This window comes from Rhincodon typus, chromosome 42 (assembly GCF_021869965.1).
Source record: "Rhincodon typus isolate 14 chromosome 42, sRhiTyp1.1, whole genome shotgun sequence".
NCBI lineage: Eukaryota > Metazoa > Chordata > Chondrichthyes > Orectolobiformes > Rhincodontidae > Rhincodon > Rhincodon typus.
The window spans coordinates 7,669,090-7,690,872 of NC_063373.1; the positions used below are offsets into that span (position 1 = coordinate 7,669,090).

At 42.8% G+C, this 21,783-nt stretch overlaps 1 protein-coding gene across 1 annotated transcript in view; it reads left to right on the plus strand.

Moving 5' to 3' along the window:
- The first annotated feature begins 14,639 nt into the window (after positions 1-14,639).
- Positions 14,640-21,783, plus strand: part of LOC109920248 (zinc finger protein 271-like) — a 38,911-nt gene continuing 31,767 nt past the window's right edge. The window contains exons 1-2 of the mRNA XM_048619379.1: positions 14,640-14,657; positions 19,444-20,840. Of these exons, the coding sequence (XP_048475336.1) occupies positions 19,760-20,840 (1,081 nt within the window). The 5' untranslated portion in view covers positions 14,640-14,657; positions 19,444-19,759. The remainder of the gene's footprint in view (positions 14,658-19,443; positions 20,841-21,783) is intronic.

Genomic DNA, 21,783 nt, shown 5'->3' on the forward strand with positions numbered 1-21,783 from the left:
CATCGAACACAAGCTCCTTTGCAACTGGGTTTAGAATTAGCAAGAACAACATGATGTTGGAAATGTTCAATCAGAGATTGGGGTCAAACTGGGTTCCTGATTGAAAGTGAAGTGGCAGGTTTAAGTTTGCAGTCTGAAAATGACTGATCATTATCGTCAAAGAATTAAAACTGTTTGCTGGTCATGCCTGATTCTCCCAATGTAAGGTGATAACAGTGACAATTACATTTTAAGAAGTATCTTAAAGGATGAGCAGGGCTTTAGGGAGGGAATTCCAGAGCTTGGAGTCTTTGCAGCTGAAAGCAGGGCCAATACTCGTGGAGCGATGTAGGTGGTAGGTAGGAAAGGGTCTGAATGGGAGGAGTGCACGAGGTTCAGAGGGTCGTAGGGCTAGGAAAGTTCTGGAGACTTCCTGTCATGGAGAGAGTGGCTGTCTCCATGAGCTTCGAGCACCACTCTCAAATGCAGGATATATCTACTGCCTTAAACAGAATGATGGATGTGTTGTATCTGTGTGCTTACAACGTGTCCCTGATCTCCAACAAACTGGTCTGCAGCAGAGTGGGAGCTATGATGTGACGCTGGTCCAGGAGATGGATGATGGAGAATGGAGACAGGGTAGTGGAAACTCTATTCAAAGCTCTTCTTACCCCTCAACTCCCAGGCAGCACCCACTGCACTGTCTCCAAATTCTACCCCTCTACTCAGAGCCTGGCCCTCTGCAGGTACAAGTGGAACAATTTTTATGAGACCCTCAGGGGCTCTGAAACTCTGGAGAGTGGAGACTAAAAGTATTTGAGCAGCCTGTCTCTACCTCTACTGAAACCACAAAGAATGTAGAAGTGACAGGAAGGGTGTGGGCTGGAAATTGCATTTGGCCAAGGGTGTGGACATGAGGGTTCAACAAAATATCAAGTTTCCTTTCTAAGATGTATGAGTTGGAATCAGTTCCAGCTCTTGTCCATTCTCTTACCTGAGGGTCATCTTTCACTTTTGCTGGTCTCATGCTATAATACTGCCTATTGTTTTATCATTTGTTTGGATGTGTTCTAGCACATCTGTGGTACAGGTAGAACTTGAACAAGGGTTTTCGTTAGAGAGAGACAACCGGTGGTGGTTTAACCTGAAAGACACCATGTGGCAGGTGAAGAAAGACATTGAGCAGGAGAATCCTTCATGGTAACCTAAGCTGATGCGGGAATTGAACCCGTGCTGTGGGTATCCCTCTGTATTGTAATCCAGCTGCTTGGACAGCTGAGCTAACCAGTCCCACAAGGAAAATACCTCTGCACAACAAGACTCTTCAAGATTGCTGGAAAATTATTAGGTCACTAACAGGTTGATCATTAATACTCAATTATTCTGTGCTGACTTCTAAGTTAGTTCGAAAATTGCCTTTGCATTTTGGAGTGGATAAACAGTAGGGCACGGCAGGGAAAATATGTTAAGGTAGGGATATCCTGGGAGGTTCGATTTTCAAAAGCTTACTACTGCTAATAGCTACAAAAGCATCGAAACTGTTTATGAGAGCGAATACGGGGTTATCAGTGAAATAAATTACAACATAGCAATGTCGAGATAAGAGCAACATAGAAAAATGATGATTACTTGGAACAGCATAAGATTCAATGAGGTGAACTGTGACCAAGCTCAGGGATAGTTTAATTGGTTGCCATGCCTTTACTTGCCTGGATCCTAAGCTCTGGAATTTCCTCCCTATTTCATTTTCCTCCTTTCAGAATGTCCTTAAAACCTCTTGGTCAAGGATTTTGGTCATCTTGGGACATTTTATGATGTGAAAAACTATAGTTTGCTGTATTTGTTGTTGTAGTTCAGTCAAACCACAAATATAGTTTGGGCACAGCTTGTATCATAATTAATTGAGATCTGAACATTGAACGAGTGAGTCTGTTTAAATGTAATCCAGACAGACACAGCTTGTGTCACAGTTCAGTGAGATCTGATCACCAAGTGAGTGGGTGAATCTGTAGAAATGTAACTCAGACACAGCTTGTATTATAGTTCATGGCATCATAAAACAGCACAGAAGAGGCCCTTCACTCCATTCAGTGTATGCTGACCTGTCAATAGCAACTCTACTTTCCAGCTTTTGGTCCATAGCCTTGAATGTTATGACATTTTAAATGCTCGTTCATGTGCTTTTTAATGCTTGTGGGGTTTCCCGCCTCTACTATCTTCACAAGTAGTGCGTTCCAGATTCCCACCACTCTCTGGATGAAATTATTCCTCAGGTCCCCTTTAAACCTCCCGCCCTTCACATTAAAATTATGCTCCCTTGCTATTGACCTGCACCAAGGAGAACAGCTGCTTCATATCCACCCTGTCCATGTCACTCGTTTTCTTAACCCCCTCAGCACATCTGCTTTGAAGAAAACAAGAGGCCGATCCAGTCAGTATCTTGGTAAATTTCCTCTTCAGTGAGACCTGATCTCTGAGCGAGTGTGTTTGCATAAATGTACCTCAGCTGTGGCATAAACTGTGTCGATCTCAGTGAGATCTGATCATTGACGCATGAGTCTGTGTAAACATAACTCAGATAACCACAGATTAGTAGAACAGATCTGAGAGAAAGAAGAGCTGAACTAACCACTATACTTTCTGTTCTCCAAATTCAGGAAAAGGTGATTCTTTCCAAATGTTCAACATTGCTAGCAAGTGTAATGAAAGATGATTTGTTCTTGTGAGTTGTGTTATTTGGTAAAGTTGGAGTTGTGGGTCTACAGCTGGCAATCGGTAACATTTGTGACATTATTCTCTAGTCTCATTTCTGCTTCATTTCTAATTTTCAAGTATACCTTGTTGTGATCCCAGCTGATGTTATTACCAGATAAGTCAGATGCCAGTTTGAAATCTGGCTTGGTGGATTATGTTTTGTTTTGGTTTTAATGAGGTTGTCTGTCATTGAAACACAAGCGCATAATGTGAGAGATTTGGTTTTAACAATAAATAAGAAGTTTTTAAGCAAAAGAAATAAAGATAAAAAAGAATAAACCAGACTACTTAGCTATAAAACAAACATAAAGGTGTTCAAACACATGGTAACATCATCCCAAAAGCACTCCTTTAAATATCCCCATATCCCTCTGCACACTACCCAAAAGCATCCTCATACAGTACTCACATTGAAGAAAATTGCTTACCCTAACACAGCTCCAGATTTGATTTAACCGTGAATTCCACTCTCAGTTCAGAAATTCAGTTTGGCCACTTATGGAGCTCTCATACATCTGATCTTTGACATTCTCAGCTTCAAATAACCTCTTCAGGTTTTATTCAAACATTCTGTCTGGTCTAGAGGTATTACTGATCTCCTTACTTTAAAGTAATCTATTTTTCCTGTCTTCCCCTTTTCTCAGGAATGCTGCTTTACCAGATATCTTTATTGAAGACATTTGCAGAACTGCCCCAAACAGAAACCAAAACTAAACCCCTCTTCAGCTGTGTGTTTTCTTTTAAGTTTTTAAACAAAAAAATGTTCAGAAACTTCTATCAGAAAGCTTAAACTATGACTCATTGTGCATTGCTTAGTCATAACTGTTCCTACTCTAAACAAAAACAATAAATAAAAGACTACCTCTTTCAAATTATTTTTAATGTACATCACCAAGGATACAGAAATACCTACAAGTTAATCAATAAACCTTTCAGGCACATAGAAAAACCCATATGTTGCTGAAACAAAATTTAAAAACCAAACATGCTATTAGAATATGTATATATTATCATCACAGACCCCACATTACAACCTGTATTGATTTCTTACTTTATCAATACTGATTTCAAACAAAATGATTGTGCTTCAAGTTAAAACTAATGAATTGTAAGCATTCAGTATTATTAATCATAAACTTCAGTTCTGTTTCCCACAATTTCTTTGTATGCATGATATCTACAGCAGTTCTTTTGACTGATTACCCTCCCATGCCCAAAACATTTTAAAGTCATTGAGGTCTCCAGCCCTTTGGCCTATTGAGTCTGCAACAGTCAAAAAAAAATCTAACTATTCTAGTCCCATTTTCCAGCACTTGACCCATAACCTTGTAGATCGTGGTATTTGCAAATGTATGTTTAAATATACCTTTCAAATGTTATGAGACACTTACAGGCAGTGAGTTCAAGTCCCATCACCCTTTGGTGAAATAAAATTTTCCTCAAAGTTAATCTTAAAAAGGGACTATCTCAACTGTAATGACCCTGATGGCCCTTAAGGTACATTCCTGGACAACTAATGACTTGTACATGGGGTGATCAGCGAAATGGAGTTTAATAGTTGACAGTGGGACGCCATTGGTGTCCTCTGGGGTTGGGAGAATGCTGTACTCTGGCAAGTGTAGTGAATGCCCAGCTGCAAATGGTTCATATTGGGAGCAATGACACAGGCAACAACAACAATTTAGGGACCCAGGTGGCAGATTAAAAAGCAGGACTTCAAAGGTTGTAAACTCTGGATTACTTTTAGTGCCACGTGATCATGAGTAAAGCAATAACTGATAGAACAGATGAACAAGTGGCTTAAGTGTTGGAGCGGGAGGGCAGTCTTTGGATTCCTGGATCATTGGGTTCATCCCTGGGGATGGTCAGACGTGTAGAAGTCTGGGTTGTACTCAAATTGACATGGTACCAACATCTTTGCAGTGAGATTTGCTAGTGCTGCTGGTGGGGGGTTAAACTAATTTGGCAGTGGGGTGGGACACGGAGTGGAGGCACGGTAGGGATATTACACAGACAAGTATAAAAGAAGAACCAAGTCAGTTTAGAAGGCAGTGCGAATATAGTCAAGTTAAGCAAAAGGGAGCTTGGCAAGGCTGGATGGCATTTACTTTAATGCAAGGAGTCTTGTGAGTCAAGCAGGTTAGCTGAGGATATTGATTTGATGCATGAGCATATGATATCATTTGCTATCCCAGAGACATCGTTTGAGGGAGGGACATGATTGGCAGCTCAATATTCCAGGATATAGAATCTTTCAGCAAGATAGACATGTAAAAGTGGTGGTGTCACAATATTGATGGAGTCAATTACTGCTGTAAGGAGGGAGGATATCTTTGAACATTCATTAAATGAGGTCATATAGGTAGAAACTAATGACAAAGTGTGTCGGGGGGGTGGCGTGGAACAGTCACTTTGCTCAAGGTGTACTATAGATCCCCAAACAGTGAAGGAGCAATAGAAAGATAGATATGTAGGCAAATCTCAGACCGGTATAAAAACAGTAGGGTAATAATTGAATCAGAGATAGTAGGAACTGCAGATGCTGGAGAATCCGAGACAACAAGGTGCAGGGCTGGATGAACACAGCAGGCCAAGCAGCATCATAGGAGCAGAGAGGCTGACGTTTCGGGCCTCGACCGTAATAATTGAAAGGGTTTTCAACCTTCCCAATATTAACTGGATGGATAAAGTGTGAAAGGCTTAGAGGGGGAGAATTTTTACAATGTGTCCAAGAGAGCTTTTTAATTCAGCATGTATAAATTGGTAGAGGAGAGTGGGTGATGCTGGACCTAATTTCAGGAAACAAAGCTGGGTATGTGGTAGATGTGGCAGTGGGAGAACATTCTGGTGACTGTGACCACAAATCAGTAAGATTTAAAGTCATTATGGATAAGGACAAAGATGGATTGGAAATAAACATTCTGAATTGGGAGTAAGATATGACAGGATCTGGCCAAAGTTACTTGCAGGAAAATCCACATCAGAGCAATGGGAGACATTCAAAAGGTAATAGTGAAAGTCTAGGGTCAACATGTCCCTGTAAAGGTGAAGAGTGGGAATGACAAGTGCAGAGAACCCTAGATGTCAAGGAATGTACAGGATTGGATAAAGAAACAAGGAAAATGATGGCGGACAGTATAGGCCCTAGAAAGTACAGGGGTTGCTTTAAAAAGAAATTAAGTGATTGAAGAGGGAAATGGAAAAACAATGGGAGATAATATTAATGAAACTACAAAGGCAATTTATAAATGTATTATGGACAAGAGAATACCCAGGTAAAGAGTAGGTCCCATTAGTGACCAAGATGGTAACTGTGTGTGAAGCCAGAACTCACAGCTGAGGTTTAAATGAGTGCTTTGCATTTGTATTCATGCTGAGCAGGATGATGTACGTGTATAAATCAGGGAGAGGAACTATGACAGAAACAGGAATTGTTGGAGAAACTCAACAGGTCTGACAGTGCCTGTGAAGAGAAAACTGAGTTAACGTTTTGAATCTGGTAACCATTCTTCAGAACACGTCTCTGTTTTCTCTCCTTAGCTGCCTGACCTGCTAAGTTTCTCCAGCAATTCCTGTTTTTGTTTCCAATCTTCAGCATCTGCAGTTCTTTATTTTATTATAGAGGAACTGTGATTATACTTGAATGAATTAGCATTGAAAGAGAGGCAGTGTTAGCAATGTCAGCAGGCTTGAAAGTGTATAAATTGCCCCCAGACCGAGGTGAGAGATATCCTCTCTGGTCACAGAAGGGGTGCCAGAGGACTGGGACAGCTAATGTGGTACCAATATTCAAGAAGGATAGTGGGGATGAACGAGGAAACTACAGGTCAATGAGTTTTGCATTTGTGGTAGGGAAGTTATTTGAAAAAATTCTGAGGGATGGAATTAATTTCCACTGTCTCTCTCGTTCTCTCGTGCTCTCTCTCCCCCCAACCCCCTCCTCCTAAGGAGAGAGCAGCCCTATGGTCCTCTGCGACTATGGTATCTTTACCTTCAACAATCTAGACATGAATGTAGGAGGTGTGATCCATAAGTTCACAGAGGATGACAGTGAGAAGCGACTGAGGAAGATTTTCAGAGAAGTTGGCTCGCTCGCCACAAGTGAGAAGGAATCCGCGGAAGAATCTTCGGAGGAGCTCCTTGTGACATTACAAAGTTCAAAAATGACAAGCTGCACAGGAGGGCTCCTGATCAGTGGGTATTAATCAGGTGACTTCTTCATTTACCCCCACCCATGTTCATTTTCTAAAAATTATTTCATAACCTTACCATTACAGAAATTTGACTGTAGTGCAGGTTATAGTACTTTGACTGTTGTTTGGAGGATAATATGTTTAGTTAGCCTCTTGGTTTGGTACGTAATAACTGTAATTTAGGTAACTAGATACTGTTTATTTGTTTATTTACTTATTTTTGTAATCCAGTAGTCACTAAAATATTTGAAATAGCAGTTAGTGGAGTGGTATGCTTCTGTTGTAAGATATGGGAAATCTGGGACAGTTTGAACATCCCTGAAAACTACGTCTGGAAGTAGTGTATCTACTTGCAGCTGCTTTGACGCAGTATGGACTGGATGAAGAAGCATTTGGACACACTTAGGTTTTGCAGTTGGCAGAAAGCATTGTAGGAGCTTCAGGGACATGACAGCACCCAAAGTTGAGGCAGATAGAGGGGTGACTGCCAGGAAGGGCAGAGCAGGCAGTCAGTGCAAGAGAGCCCTGTGGCTATTCTCATCTCAAACAAGTATATTGGACATTGTTGTGAGGTGGCCTATCCAGGGGATGGCAACTGCAGTAGCCAGAAAGGAGGCACTACAGCTGGCTCTGTTGTACAGCAGGAACGTTCAAAGTGCAGGCAAGCAGTGGTGTTGGGGCACTCTACAGTCAGGGGCACAGGTGTTTCTGTGGCTGCCAGCAAGTCTCCAGGATGGTGTGTTGCCTCCCTGTTGCCTGTATCCAAATGTCTCCAAGTGGGCAAAGGACATTCTGAAAGGGGAGGGTGAACAGCTAGAGGCTGTGGTCCATATTAGAACTAATGACATAGGCAGGAAGGGTGATGAAGTCCTGCAAAAGGAATTTATGGAGTTAGGCAGAACGTTGAAATGCAAGACCTTTAGGGTTCAAATCTCGGGATTACTTCCCATGTCATGTACTAGCGAGACCATAAATAGGAAGATAGTACGGCTGAATATATTGCGAAAGAGCTGGTGTAGGAGGGAGGGATCCAGATGTCTTGATCATTGGGATCTCTTCCAGGTGGAACCTGTACAAAAAGGAAGGGATTGCCCCTAAATGGAAGGGCACCAATAGCCTTGCGTGAGTTTAGCCTGTGTCACTTGAGAGGGTTTAAACTAGTATGGCAGGAGGGTGGGAGCCGGAACAACAGGTCAGCATTTGAGGAGAAAGTAAGGTTTAATAGGATGAACACGCAGGGACCAGCTTAATGAATAAGGCAGGACTATAAAGTGTATTGAGTAGGACAGGAGGGCAAAATAATAAAATAATGCTGAAGGACAGGATAGAATGTACAGCCAAAGCTAGAGTTCTTTATACAAATGCACAGAGTGTAAGGAACAAATTAAATGAACCGCAGACACAGATACAAATTGGAAGCTATGATATTAGTAGCCATTATGAAGACATGGCTGGAGGATGGTCAGGACTGGGTACTAAACATACCAGGTTTCCAGGAGGGGTGGAGAAAATGGCAGAGGAGGTGCCAATAATTCTACATAGAATTATTGATTTAGAAACAGAATTACCTCTATGGTGAGGAGGATGTAATGAGGGAAAAACACCCAGTGGAAACTTTATGGGTGGAACTGAGGATCCATAAAGAAATCTAGAACCACAATACGTGCCATGTACAGACTGTCTGGTAGCAGCTTATAAGTTCCAAGGAAGGGTCACCCAACCCAAAATGTTAATTGATTTCTCTCCACAGATGCTGTCAGATCTGCTGAGCTTTTCCTGCAATTTTTGTTTTTGTTTCTGATTTACAGCATCCGCAGTTCTTTCAGATTTTATTTAGCAGCTTATAAGTGCTAGATTGCATAAATGCTGAAATTAGACAACTCTGTAGCAAAGGCAGATATCATTATTGAAGGATTTAAATTTTAACATAGACTGGGAGAGACAGACAAGCACCTGCCAGAAAGGTTGTGAATTTCTAGAGTGTGTCCAGATTAGTCTGCTATGGCAATACGTCTAGGATGTGACAAGAGGACCAGCAATATTGGATCTAGTAATGAGCAATGAGCCTGATTTAATTAGTGACCTAGTTGTTCATGAGTATTTGTCAAATAGTAACATGATCAAGTTTCATGTCACAAAAGTAGGATATCAGACTTTTGGATTTAAGTAAGGCAAACTTTAATGGAATGAGGCAAAGGCTATTTACAGTAAGTGGGGAAGCTTTGCTGATAGGTCAAACAACTGAGGAATAGTGGAGGATGATCAAAGAAACACTTAATGCTGTTCAGAAGCAGTTTGTAACCATAAGAAGGAAAAACCCATCTCGCAAAACAAACAGCCATGGAGGAAAGGGACATAATAAAACTTAAAAGAAATGGCATTTAAAAACACAAAGAACAGTACATAAACCCACAGAATGTGTCAAATACAAGGACAAGTGAAGGGCAGCAAAGCAGCTAAAAAGGATTATGAAAGGAAACCACCAAGGACATAAAAGACAATGAGACGAGATCTTATGGTTATATAAAGGGAAAGTGGTTGGTTAAGAGTAGTATTAGCCCAATGAAGGCTGAGATTGAGGATATTGTCAATGACCACGGAGAGATGGTAGATATGCTGAATGATTACTTTGCTTCTGTATTCACAGGGGAAAAGAAGGATAGTTTGCCGGAAATCCCAAAGAAATTAACAGAGAATCAGTGACAGCGTCTAAATAAAATTATCTTAAGTAAATCGCCACTGAGAAATTAATGGAACTGAAGATTGACAAATCCCCAGGACCTGATGGTTTCCTTCCACAGATATTAGAGGAGGTAGCAGAGCGCATTACTGGTGCCCTAACCAGTAATGTGCTCAGAGCTCCTTGGATTCAGGACTTGTACCTCTGGATTGGAAATTTGCTCATGTCTTCACTCTTTAAGAAGGGTGACAGAGGGAAACCAGACAGCCTAACACCTGCGGTGGGGAATTCTTGGAGTCTACAATCAAGGTTAGGGTAACAGCTCACCTCAAAAAATTTGATTTAATCAGGGAGAGTTAGCATGGATTCATGAGGGATAGGCCACACCCGACAAGCCTCAAAGCTTTTTTTTTGAAGAGGTATCAAAGGGGAGGCAATGGTCTAGTGGTATTATTGCTGGACTGTTAATCCAGAGACCCAGGTAATGTTCTGGGGACCTGGGTTTGAATCCCACCATGGCAGATGGTGGAATTTGTCTGGAATTAAGAGTCTAGTGATGACCATGAATCCATTGTTGATTGTCGGAAAAAAGCATCTGGTTCACTAATGTCCTTTAGGGAAGGAAACTGCCATCCTTACCTGGTCTGGCCTATATCTGACTCCAGAGCCATAGCAATGTGGTTGACTCATAACTGCCCTGTGGGCAATAAATGCTGGCCTAGACAGCGATGCCCTCAGCCCCTGAATGAATAAAGAAAACAAAGGGTGGTCAACAGAGTTAAGTTGAAGGATGTTGTTTATATAGACTTCAAAACAATTTTTTTTGATGAAGTCCCACACAAGAGACTGTTAGCTAAGGTGGAAACCCATGAAATTGAGGGCAAATACTGACAAGAAAATGAAATTAGTTGAGTGGCAGGAAACAGAATTGGAATAATGGGTAAGTCCTGAAATTGCTAGGACATGAATAATGGCGTCCTGCAGGATCTGTGTTGGAATCTCAGTTATTCACGATGTTCATTAATGACTTGGATAATGGTATAGAATGTCAAATATCCAAATTTGCTGACAACACAAAATTGGGCAGCATTGTTGGCAGTGTTAATGACAGCACTAAATTACAACAGGATATTGATAAATTAGGTGATTTGGCAAAGCTCTGGCAGATGGATTTTTGTGAGCTTATCCATTTTGGACTGAAAAAGGATTGGGGTATATTTTTAGAAGGCACTAAATTAGATACAGTGCATGTCCAGCAAGATTTGGGGGTTCAGGTGCACAGCTCTTTAAAATACCATGAACAAGTGCAGAAAATAGTTGAGAAACCTGATGGAATCCTGGCCTTCATATCTAAAGGGCAGGAGAATAGGGATGCAAACATTATGCTGAAGTGAAACCAAACCCTAGTTAGACCCCACTTGTAATACTGTGAGAAGATCTAGGCACCAACCTTAGGAAGGATCTTTTGGCCCTGGAAGGAGTTCAGTGTAGGGAGGTGGGAGGAGTGAGGCTGGGACCCAGGGAGTTAGTGAGGAAAGAGATCAGTCTGAGACTGGTACAGTTGGAAAAGGACTAAGTCAAACAGACAGGACAGGCAAGAACAAAGTCGAGAATGAGGTAGGACTGATAAATTAAACTGCATTTATTTCAATGCAAGAGGCCTAACAGGTAAGGCAGATGAACTCAGGGCATGGTTAGGAACATGGGACAGGGATATCATAGCAATTACAGAGACGTGGCTCAGGGATGGACAGGACGAGCAGCTTACTGTTCCAGCATATAGATGCTATAGGAAGGATTGAAAGGATGGGTAAGAGAGGAGAGGGAGTGGCGTTTTGATTAGGAATAACATTACGGCTGTACTTAAGGAGGGGGAATATGTCCAGTGAAGTTATTTGTGTGGAACTGAAAAATAAGAAAGGCATGATCACTTTATTGGAATTGTCCTATAGATTCCCCAATAGTCCGTGGGAAATTGAGGAAACAAATTTGGAAATAGATCTCAGTTATCTGCATGAATATAAAAGGGTGGTTATAGTCGGGGATTTTAACTTTCCAAACATAGACTGGGACTATCATAGTGTTAAGGGTTTGGATGGAGAGAATTTAAGTATGTACATGAAAATTTTCTGATTCAGAGTGTGGATGTACCTACTAGAGAAGGTGCAAAACTTGACCTTCTCTTGGGAACTAAGATAGGGCAGGTGACTGAGGTTTCAGTGGGAGAGCACATTGGGGCCAGTGATCATAATTCTATTAATTTTAAAGTAGTGATGGAGAAGGATAGATCTGATCTAAAAGTTTAAGTTCTAAATTGGAGGAAGGCCAATTTTGATGGTATTAGACAAGACCTTTCAAAAGTTGATTCAGGGCAGATGTTTGCAGGTAAAGGGACAGATGGAAAATGGAAGCCTTCAAAAATGAGATAACCAGAGTCCAGAGACAGTATGTTCCTGTTAGGGTGCAGAGCAAGACTGGTAAGTGTAGGGAATGCTGGATGACTAGAGAAATTGAGGTTTTGGTCAAGAATAAGAAGGAAGCATATGTCAGGTATAGACAGCAGGGATTGAGTAAATCCCTTTAAGAGTATAAAGGCAATAGGAGTACACTCAAGGGAAATCAGGAGGGCAAAAAGGGGACATGAGATAGCTTTGGCAAATTCGGTTAAGGAGAATCCAAAGGGATTCTTACATTAAGGACAAAAGAGTAACTAGGGAGAGAATAGGGCCCCTTAAAGATCAGCAAGGCCACCTATGTGTGGAACTACACGAGACAGGGGAAGATACTAAATGAGTATTTTCCATCCATGTATACTGTGGAGAAGGATATGGAAGATGGAGAAAGTAGGGAAATAAATAGCGACATCTTGAAAAATGTTACAGAGGAAGAGGTTCTGGACATCTTAAAACACATGAAGGTGGATAAATCCCTGGGACCTGATCAGGTGTACCCTCGAACACTGTGGGAACCTAGGGAAGTGATTGCTGGGCCCCTTGCTGAGATACTTGTAACATCGATAACCACAGGTGAGGTGCCAGAAGACTTGGAGGTTGGCTAACATGGTGCCAGTATTGAAGAAAAGTGGTAAGGAAAAGCCAGGAAACTGTAGACCAGTGAGCTTGATGTCGGTGGTGGGCAAGTTGTTGGAGAGAATCCTGAGGGACAGGATTTAATGTATTTGGAAAGGCAAGGACTGTTTAGGGATAGTCAACATGGCTTTGTGTGTGGGAAATTGTGTCTCACTGACTTGTTTGAGTTTTTTGAGAAGTAACAAAGAGGATTGATGAAGGCAGAGCAGTGGACGTGATCTATATGAACTTCAATAAGGTGTTCAACAAAATTCCTCATGTAGACTGGTTCATAAGGTTAGATCACATGGAAGACAGAACTGGCTCGAAGGTAGAAGACAAAGGGTGGTGGTCAAGGGTTGCATTTCAGACTGGAGGCCTGGATCCAGCAGTGTGCCACAAGGATCGGTGCTGGGTAAACTGCTTTTCATCATTTATATAAATTATTTGGATGTGAACATAGGAGGTATGGTTAGTAAGTTTGCAGATGACACCAAAATTGGTGGTGTCATAGACAGTGAAGAAGGTTACCTCAGAGTACGATTGGATCTTGATCAAGTGGACCAATGGGCTGAGGAGTGGCAATGGAGTTTAATTTAGATAAATGTGAGGTGCTGCATTTTAGAAAAGCAAATCAGGGCAGGACTTGTACACTTAATGGTAAAGTCCTGGGAAGTGTTGCTGAACAAAGAGACCTTGGATTGCAGGTTCATAGTTTCTTGAAAGTGGAGTCACAGGTAGACAGGGTAGTGAGGAAGGCATTTGATACGTTTGCCTTTAAGGGTCAGTGGATTGAGTATAGGAGTTGCGAGGTCATGTTGCGGCTGTGTAAGATATGGTCAGGCCAGTAATGGAATACTGCATGCAGTTCTGATCTCCCTGATATAGGAAAGCTGTTGTGAAACTTTGGAGGGTTCAGAAAAGATTTACAAGGATGTCACCAGGGTTGGACAGTTAGAGCTATAGGGAGAGGCTGAATAGACTGGGGCTATTTTCCATGGAGCGTTGGAGGCTGAGGGGTGACCTTATAGAGGTTTATAAAATCGTAAGGGGGTGTGGATATGGTGAATAACCAAGGTCTTTTTCTCCAGGATGGGGAAGTCCAAAACTAGAGAACAGAGGTTTAATGTGAGAGGGGAAAGATTTAAAAGTGACCTAAGGGGTAACTTTTTCACACAGAAGGTGTTGCATGTATGAAATGAGCTGCCAGAGGAAGTGGTGGAGGCTGGTATAATTATAACATTTGCAAAGCATCTGGATAGGTATACGAATAAGAAAGGTTTTGAGGGATTATGGGCCAAATTCTGGCAAATGGGACTAGATTAATCTGGAATATCTGGTTGGCATGGACGAGTTGGACCAAAGGGTCTGATTCCGTGTTTTATATCTCTATGACTCTATTTCACCATGCAGACTTCTGAACAAGCATCTTAGATTCATAGAGTTGTACAGAGCCTTCGGTCCAACTCGTCCATGCTGACCAGATATCCTAAATAAATCTAGTTCCATTTGCCAGCATTTGGCCCGCATCCCTCTGAACCCTTCCTATTCATATACCCATCCAGATGCCTTTCAAATCTTGTAATTGTACCAGCCTCCACCACTTTGGGAAGTTTGGCCTAGTGAACTATGGAAGGGAGGGAAGCATCAGAAACAGCTCATTAGATTGTCTCGATCCAAGTGACAAAAAGCTCCATGAGCTCCTCACACTTTTTACTGGAGGTGAGGATGGAGGAGGCAGGAAAAATGGAGAGCCCTACGATATTGAATTAAATTGTCTTAATGTGTTGAATCTTTTCAATATCTCTATGTGTTTAACACGAAGCTGATTTATTTGACTCTCATCCAGAATGTGCACGTTGATGGGAAATGGTTTAAAATTTCTGTGGAACTGATGGTTGGATGATTGAGTGAATCCTTTTCCCCACAGGCTGAGCGGGTGACTGACCTCTGCCTGGTATGGAGTTGCTAGTGGACAATGAGGTCAGATGATTGCTTGAACCCTGTGCTGTAGTGAGAGCACCTGAATGGTCTCTTCAATGGTGTTATTACGTCAATAGTACATCAGATTCCCTGAACTTTTAAAGTAATTCCCGCATTCAGGCATTTAAAAGGCCTCTTAACAGAGTGAACCTGCTGGTGTTCTAGCAGGTTTTAAGACTGTGTGAATCCCTTCTCACACGCAGAGCAGGTGAACAGTCTTTCCTTAGTGTGACTACAGAGATGTGTTTTCAAGGCACAGAGGGAAATGAAATCCTTCCCACAGTTCCTACATTTCTATTGTTTCTCCCCACTGTGACTTTGCTTGTGTTTCATGAGGCCAGATGATTGTCTGAAGTGTTGTCTACACTCACAACATGTGTGCAGTTTCTCCCCAGGGTGAATGGTGCTTTCTCCTTCGATGTTCAAAGTCTCATGATATTGATGTCATGTTGCTTTTAGTTTTCCAACTGCAAATCCTTCCTTTCAAACACTATTTAACAGAGTTAAAAGAGTAAAAAAAAAGAATTTGAGTGATAATCAACAAAAATACACAGGCAGGTTGTGAAATTGAACCAAATGAATCCGGTACTTTGTGGTGCCAGTACTAGGAAGAAAAGTGGCCATGGAGGCACTTGGATTGTCATAAAAACCCAAATGGTTCACCAATGTCCTTCAGAGAAAGGCATCTACCCAGACTCTCTCACATTCTGGCTTGACTGGGAGTGGGAGTTGGGATGTAATGTTTTGGCTGCATGGGAAATTGATGAGGCCACTTTTGGAGTGTTGTGCACAGTTCTGGTTGCATTGCTTTAGGAAGGATGTAATTAAATTGGAAAGGGTACAGATAGGGTTTACAAGTGTGTTGCTGGATCTGGAGGGTTTGAGTTATAGGGAGAGGCTGGATAGGCTGGGACTTCTTTTCCTGGAGCATAGGCTGTTGAGGGGTGACCTTTTCAGTGGTTTATAAAATAATGAAGGGTATCGATAAGGTGTATTAAATTGTCTTAGAGATATTGAAAGGATTCAGCACGTTAATGTGTTTAATACAAAGCTGATTTATTTGACTTTATAAGGTGTCTCTTCCTGAGGGTAGGTGAGTCCAAAAACTAGAAGTGACAGGAGAAAGATTTAAATGGACCTGAGTGGTAACTTTTTAAACACCGAGGGTGTTCGTATGTGGAATGAACTGCCACAGGAAGTGGTAGTTGCAGGTACATTTACAATATTCAAAAGACATTTGGACAGGCACATGAACAGGAAAGGTTTAGAAGGATTTGAGCCAGGTGCAGGCAAATGGGATGAGTTTAATTTAGGTAACCTGGTTGGCATGGACGAGTTGGACTGAAGGGTGTGTTTCATTAGTGTATGACTCTGAGGGATATAAAGAGAGATAGAGAGTAAAATAATGAGAGGAATAGCTGGGAGAGCCAGTGGTTAGTAGAGAAAGCATTCATATTGCTTCAACTCAACCAGAATCTCCCAATGCTTCCACCTTCACCATTAATTTGATTTGATTTGATTTATTGTTGTCACATGTACATAAGTACAGTGAAAAGTTTTGTTTTGCATGCAGTACAGGCAGATCATAACATACAAGGGCATACAGACCATAGGGTGTACAGAGAGAGGCATACAAAGTTATGGTTGCACAGGAGGTGCACAAAAGTAAGATCAGCATTAGATTTGAAATTAGAGAGGTCCATTCATCAGTCTAATAATAGCAGGGAAGAAGCTGTACTTGACCCTTTTGGTGTGTCTCTTTCAGCTTTTGTATCTATTGCCTGACAGGAGAGGTTGGAAGACTATACCTGGGGTGGGAGTGGTCTTTGTTGTCTGCTTTTCCGTGTCAACAAAAAGTGTAGATGGAGTCAATGGGTGAGAACCAACACAACCGCGGATGCTGTAAATCAGAAACCAAAACAGAAATTGCTGGAAAAACTCGGCAGGTCTGGCAGCATCTATGGAGAGAAATCAGAGTTAACGTTCGGGTCGAACTCAGAACTGTTGTGAGGAAGGGTCACTTGACCCAAAACGTTAAGTATGATTTCTCTCCACAGATGCTGCCAGACCTGCTGAGCTTTTTCAGCAATTTCTGTTTTTGTTGTCAATGGACGAGAGGTTGGCTTGCATGATGATCTGGGCTGTGTTCACAACTTTCTGTAGCTTCTGAGAAAGACCAAGGAAGCACAGGTAACACACTACCATGGCTTGTCTGATATCCAGTCCTGAATGAGTAGAAATGTCCTCTATTTAAACACTGGGATGAAACTCAGCACTTCACCCTCACACTCACCGGAAACTGAGGCCAGACCAGACTGTTCATACAAATGGCAAATTATTTTCACTGTAAGAAGAGCTTCCAATCACACAATTCCTGTCATCAACTTCAGCGATATGAACTGAAAATTCTGAAATTTCTCAGCTGGTCTGTGGACAGAAAGAGAATAAATACTTTGCTTATGATCATCCATCATCAGAATTGAGGAAAAATTGAAATATCATAGGGTTTGAATAAGTGAAAGGGGTTTGTAGGGTTTGTGATAGGGTGATCCGCCTCAGTAACATTGCCTGACTTTGCCTCAATTGAATTGTTTTTTCATGGTCTCATCCTTTCCCCTATTGCGTCTAGACTGGACAATGCTGACACCTTGCTATAATATATTTTCTGAAGAAGGGTCCAGACTCGAAACGTCAGCTTTCCTGATCCCCTGATGATGCCTGGCCTGCTGTGTTCATCCAGCTCTACACCTTGTTATCTCAGACTCCAGCATCGGCAGTTCCTACTATCGCTGACACCTTGCTAGCTGTCTTCTAAAATTCAACTCTTAAAACTTGCGATCATCTATATCTGTGTGTGTCCTTACTTAAACAATGTCTCTTCTGCTATTGCAACTTTACCTAATGAACAAAGTCAGAAGTCGCACGACACCAGGTTATAATCAGAGATAGTAGCAACTGCAGATGCTGGAGAATCTGAGATAACAAGATGCAGAGCTGGATGAACACAGCAGGCGAAGCAGCATCAGAGGAGCTCCTGCTTCGCCTGCTGTGTTCATCCAGCTCTACACCTTGTTATACCAGGTTATAATCAAACAGGTTTATTTGAAGTCACAAGCTTTCGGAGCCTCCCGGTTCAACAACACCTCAATTGTGTAAATTCACGTCCTTACTTTCTATTCAGTTCATGCTCTCGTCTTCACTGTTTCTATAAATTCAAAATAGTTTCCAACAGCCAGAACAGACAACCCTTCTCCTATATTCAAAAGCTGATGCTATTTCAGATCGTGATGCAGCGAGTGCCTGTCAGATCTTGCTGTGCTGTTTGAGGTTCCCCTCTGCAGTCTCATTCAATATACCTGTAAATGGAGTTTACAAAAAAACCCTCACATTCCAGCCCAGGCTAAGAATTCAGCAGAGATAAACATTTCCGAGGAAGGGTCACCGGATCCGAAACGTTAACTCTGTTTTCTCCTTCAGAGATGCTGCCAGACCTGCTGAGCTTTTCCAGCAACTTTGTTTTTGTTCCTGATTTACAGCATCCGCAGTTCTTTTGGGTTTTTTTTAAAAGATAAACATTTGTCTGCTTTGAATTTCATGTGCATAAATCCTCCCCTTTGAATCCCCGGATTAGAAATTGCAGCGCAGGCGCTTTGCTGCATATTGCCCCTGTAAACATGGCGATCGCGCAGGCATTCCGCAGAATATTACCCCAACAAAGATGGCGGCAACCAGCGGCAGTCCCCGCCTGAGGCCCCCAGATGTTTGCGGCGAGCGCGAGACGGAGAGTTTCTAATTAAGTTCTGGTGGCCGATACAAGTGTTTATAAAAGCTTAAAATTTCGACTGGTTCTGCTTCTTCCAAACCACGTCCCCCTCCCTTTATCAGGCCCACAATATCCAGTATTTATTATTCATTCATTCTTCAGTCGCAGTAGTGGGGAGGAGGTCACGTGTCACCAGCGTGGCCCCACCCCCCAGTCTTCGGATTGGCTGGAGGACCAGCCGCACGTATCCGGTCCTCCAAGACAGCCGTGTCCATTCCTATTGGTTGGAGGATGTGCCATTCAGGAGCCGCGGCTGGCCCACCCGCCCACTTTCCATTGGTCCGGATCCGCTGTCAATTACCCATTATGACCTGGGAATGTGCCCTGCAAGTGGAGAGAAGCGGCCGCGCGGAAATTGGTAGCGAGTGAAATCCTGCTGAATGGGCGCAGAGGGACGGAACAGGCGGCTGGGGCTGGGTGGAGAGGCTTCATTAAAAAAAACTTTCTGTAGACCTCAAACTCCGAATGAGAGCATACCGGCACCGGATTTCAAACGAGGTGTGCCCCCTCAGGCGGATCCAGCGTAGGGGCCCAGGGTGACGGACGTCGACCTGAGTCAGTAGGACCTCAGGGTCCCTGTGACCAGGAGAGAAGGTGAATGGTTCTGATTTTGTTGATTTATCTTCACTCTACAGCCAAACTTGGGAGAGTTGAAATAGACACAGTAGGTCTGGTAGTATCTGTGGAGAGAGGATCAGAGTTGACGTTTCCAGTCCAATGCTCAGAAAAAATGCTCAAGAAACCACCAGATTCAGGTGTAGTAACAAATTAAGACTCGAATGCTGAAATAGATGGGGGGCATGGGTTTAGATTTTCGTGCAAGGACGAGGGAACTTCTGTTGTTTGGGGATTTACAGCTTCAGGTGAACAAATGAGGCAAAACGTTCCACGGAAAGTGCAATTGTCTGTTCTGAAATTCTGTCCTACACTTGCAGACATGACCTCTGTATACTCCTTTTACAGGGAATTCGAGGGGGAGCATTTACAGATGGGAAATGCAAACCAAGCACCACATCAAGGTCATCATATCCTCAATGTCATCCACTTCTGAAGGTGGAAAGAGAGATGTTTGTCTGTGGGAAAAGATTTCAAACATAAGTACGACTGGAAAAGTATTGAGGTGGAAATTGACATGAATGAGAAAGTTCTAACAAAATGTTTTAACCAATTACACAGCCTGAGGAAACTTAACTATTTGCAGCAGGAAAAAAAACTGTACATGTGTGGATGAGGACTCAACTGATCTTCCTACCTGGAAAGACCCAAGGACACTAGCACCATGGAGAAACCATGGAAATGTGATGATTGTGGGAAGGGATTTAATTATCCTTCCCAGCTGGATGTACACCGACGCAGTCACACTGGGGAGAAACCATGGAAATGTGGGGACTGTGGGAAGGGATTCAATTACCCGTCCCAGCTGGAAATTCATCAGCGCAGTCACACAGGGGAGAAACCGTGGAAATGTGGGGACTGTGGGAAGGGATTCAATTGCCCGTCCCAACTGGAAACACATCGACGCAGCCACACTGGGGAGAGACCGTTTGCCTGCTCTGAGTGTGGGAAGGGATTCACTAAATTATCCAATCTCACAGTCCACCAGCGTGTTCACACTGGGGAGAGGCCTTTCACCTGTTCTGTGTGTGGGAAGGGATTTGCGCTGTTAGCCAGCCTGCAGGGTCACCAACGCGTTCACACTGGAGAGAAGCCATTTAGCTGCACTTCCTGTGGGAAGAGTTTCAGGTATTCGTCTACGCTCATTGAACACCAGCGAGTTCACACTGGCGAGCGGCTCTTCACTTGTACCGAATGTGGGAAGGGATTTACTCAGTCATCCACCCTACTGAGGCACCAGCAGGTTCACGTTGGGGAGAGGCCATTCACCTGCTCCGAATGCGGGAAGGGTTTCACTCAGTTATCCCACCTGCTGACCCACCAGCGCATTCACACCAATGAGAAACCGTTCACCTGCGCTCGTTGTGGAAGGAGTTTCAGACATTCAGGCAGCCTCACTTCACACCAGCGTGTTCACACCGGGGAGAGGCCCTTCAGCTGCTCCGAGTGTGGGAAATCATTCACTGAGTTGTCCAGCCTCATTTCTCACCAGCGGCTTCACACAGGGGAGAGGCCGTTCAATTGCTCGGAGTGTGGGAAAGGATTCACTCAGTTATCCCACCTGCTGTCGCACCAGCGGGTCCACACTGGGGAAAAGCCCTTCATTTGTGCTCACTGTGGAAAGTGTTTCCGGCATTCAGGTAGCCTCACTGAACACCAGCGCACGCACACAGGGGAGCGGTCGTTCACCCCTCACAAACGTGGGAAAGAATTTACTCAGCCGACAAACCTGGTGGTACACCAGTGAGCACACAAGTTGGATCCTGCTGCTACAGTGACTGTAATCACATACAGGGATGAACCATGTTGATTCCTTTTGCATTGGGCAGTTTGTTTTGTGCCGATGTTAATAATCTCCGTAACTGGGCTGCATTTCAATATCCTGGATCGGTTGCTGATTCTGCTTCTGAGACTCCAGAGTCCCTTTAAGAATTGCTGTCTGTGACCTTTCCCCATAATTTTGTGAGCTCACATCAGAGATTAGTTTCGCACAGTGTCATTGGATCATTACTTCAATCTTAAACGGACCTTTGCTTCAAAATCCTTCAATTTTGTGTCTAAAAGTTTCTCTCTCTCATTAGAAAGTGTTGATTGATGAATCTTTGCTGTCAATTCTTACTGACATGCACATTCCACACAGAAGCACCTTTACTTTCCAGCGTGAAGAGAAGGAATGGGAATTGTTGGGGAATTGAGAGTCTGCAAATGTTTTCCTCCCATCTCAGAAATCCCTCTGACACTGGAATAGAGACACATCGAATCGATGTAACAGTCTGAGAAATCACTGTCTAATAAATTTATAAAGTCTGAGGAGACTCCTGCAATATTATAGAGATAGCTCACTCTATCATATGAGTAAAGCTTCCACAGGCCTGTTATCTATGCCAGACCTGAAACAAGACATATCTGACTCTGATGTAATTGGATCTCATAACCTATGTGTGAATGAACTGTCTAAAGATTAAAACTGCTCCTTGAGATGCAAAACATCACTATTGGACTGGAAAGACATTCTGAATTTGATCTGAACTAGCTTTGGCCTAAATCCCACTTTCTGACTCGCGCTAAGAGACACTACCACCAGCTACAGAGATCAGCTGTCCCTCTGCATCTCTTGGATCAGTAAACTGTTCTCACCTGTTTTTCCTGTCTCTTTATCACACACATCTTTGAAATGTTGTTTCTTCA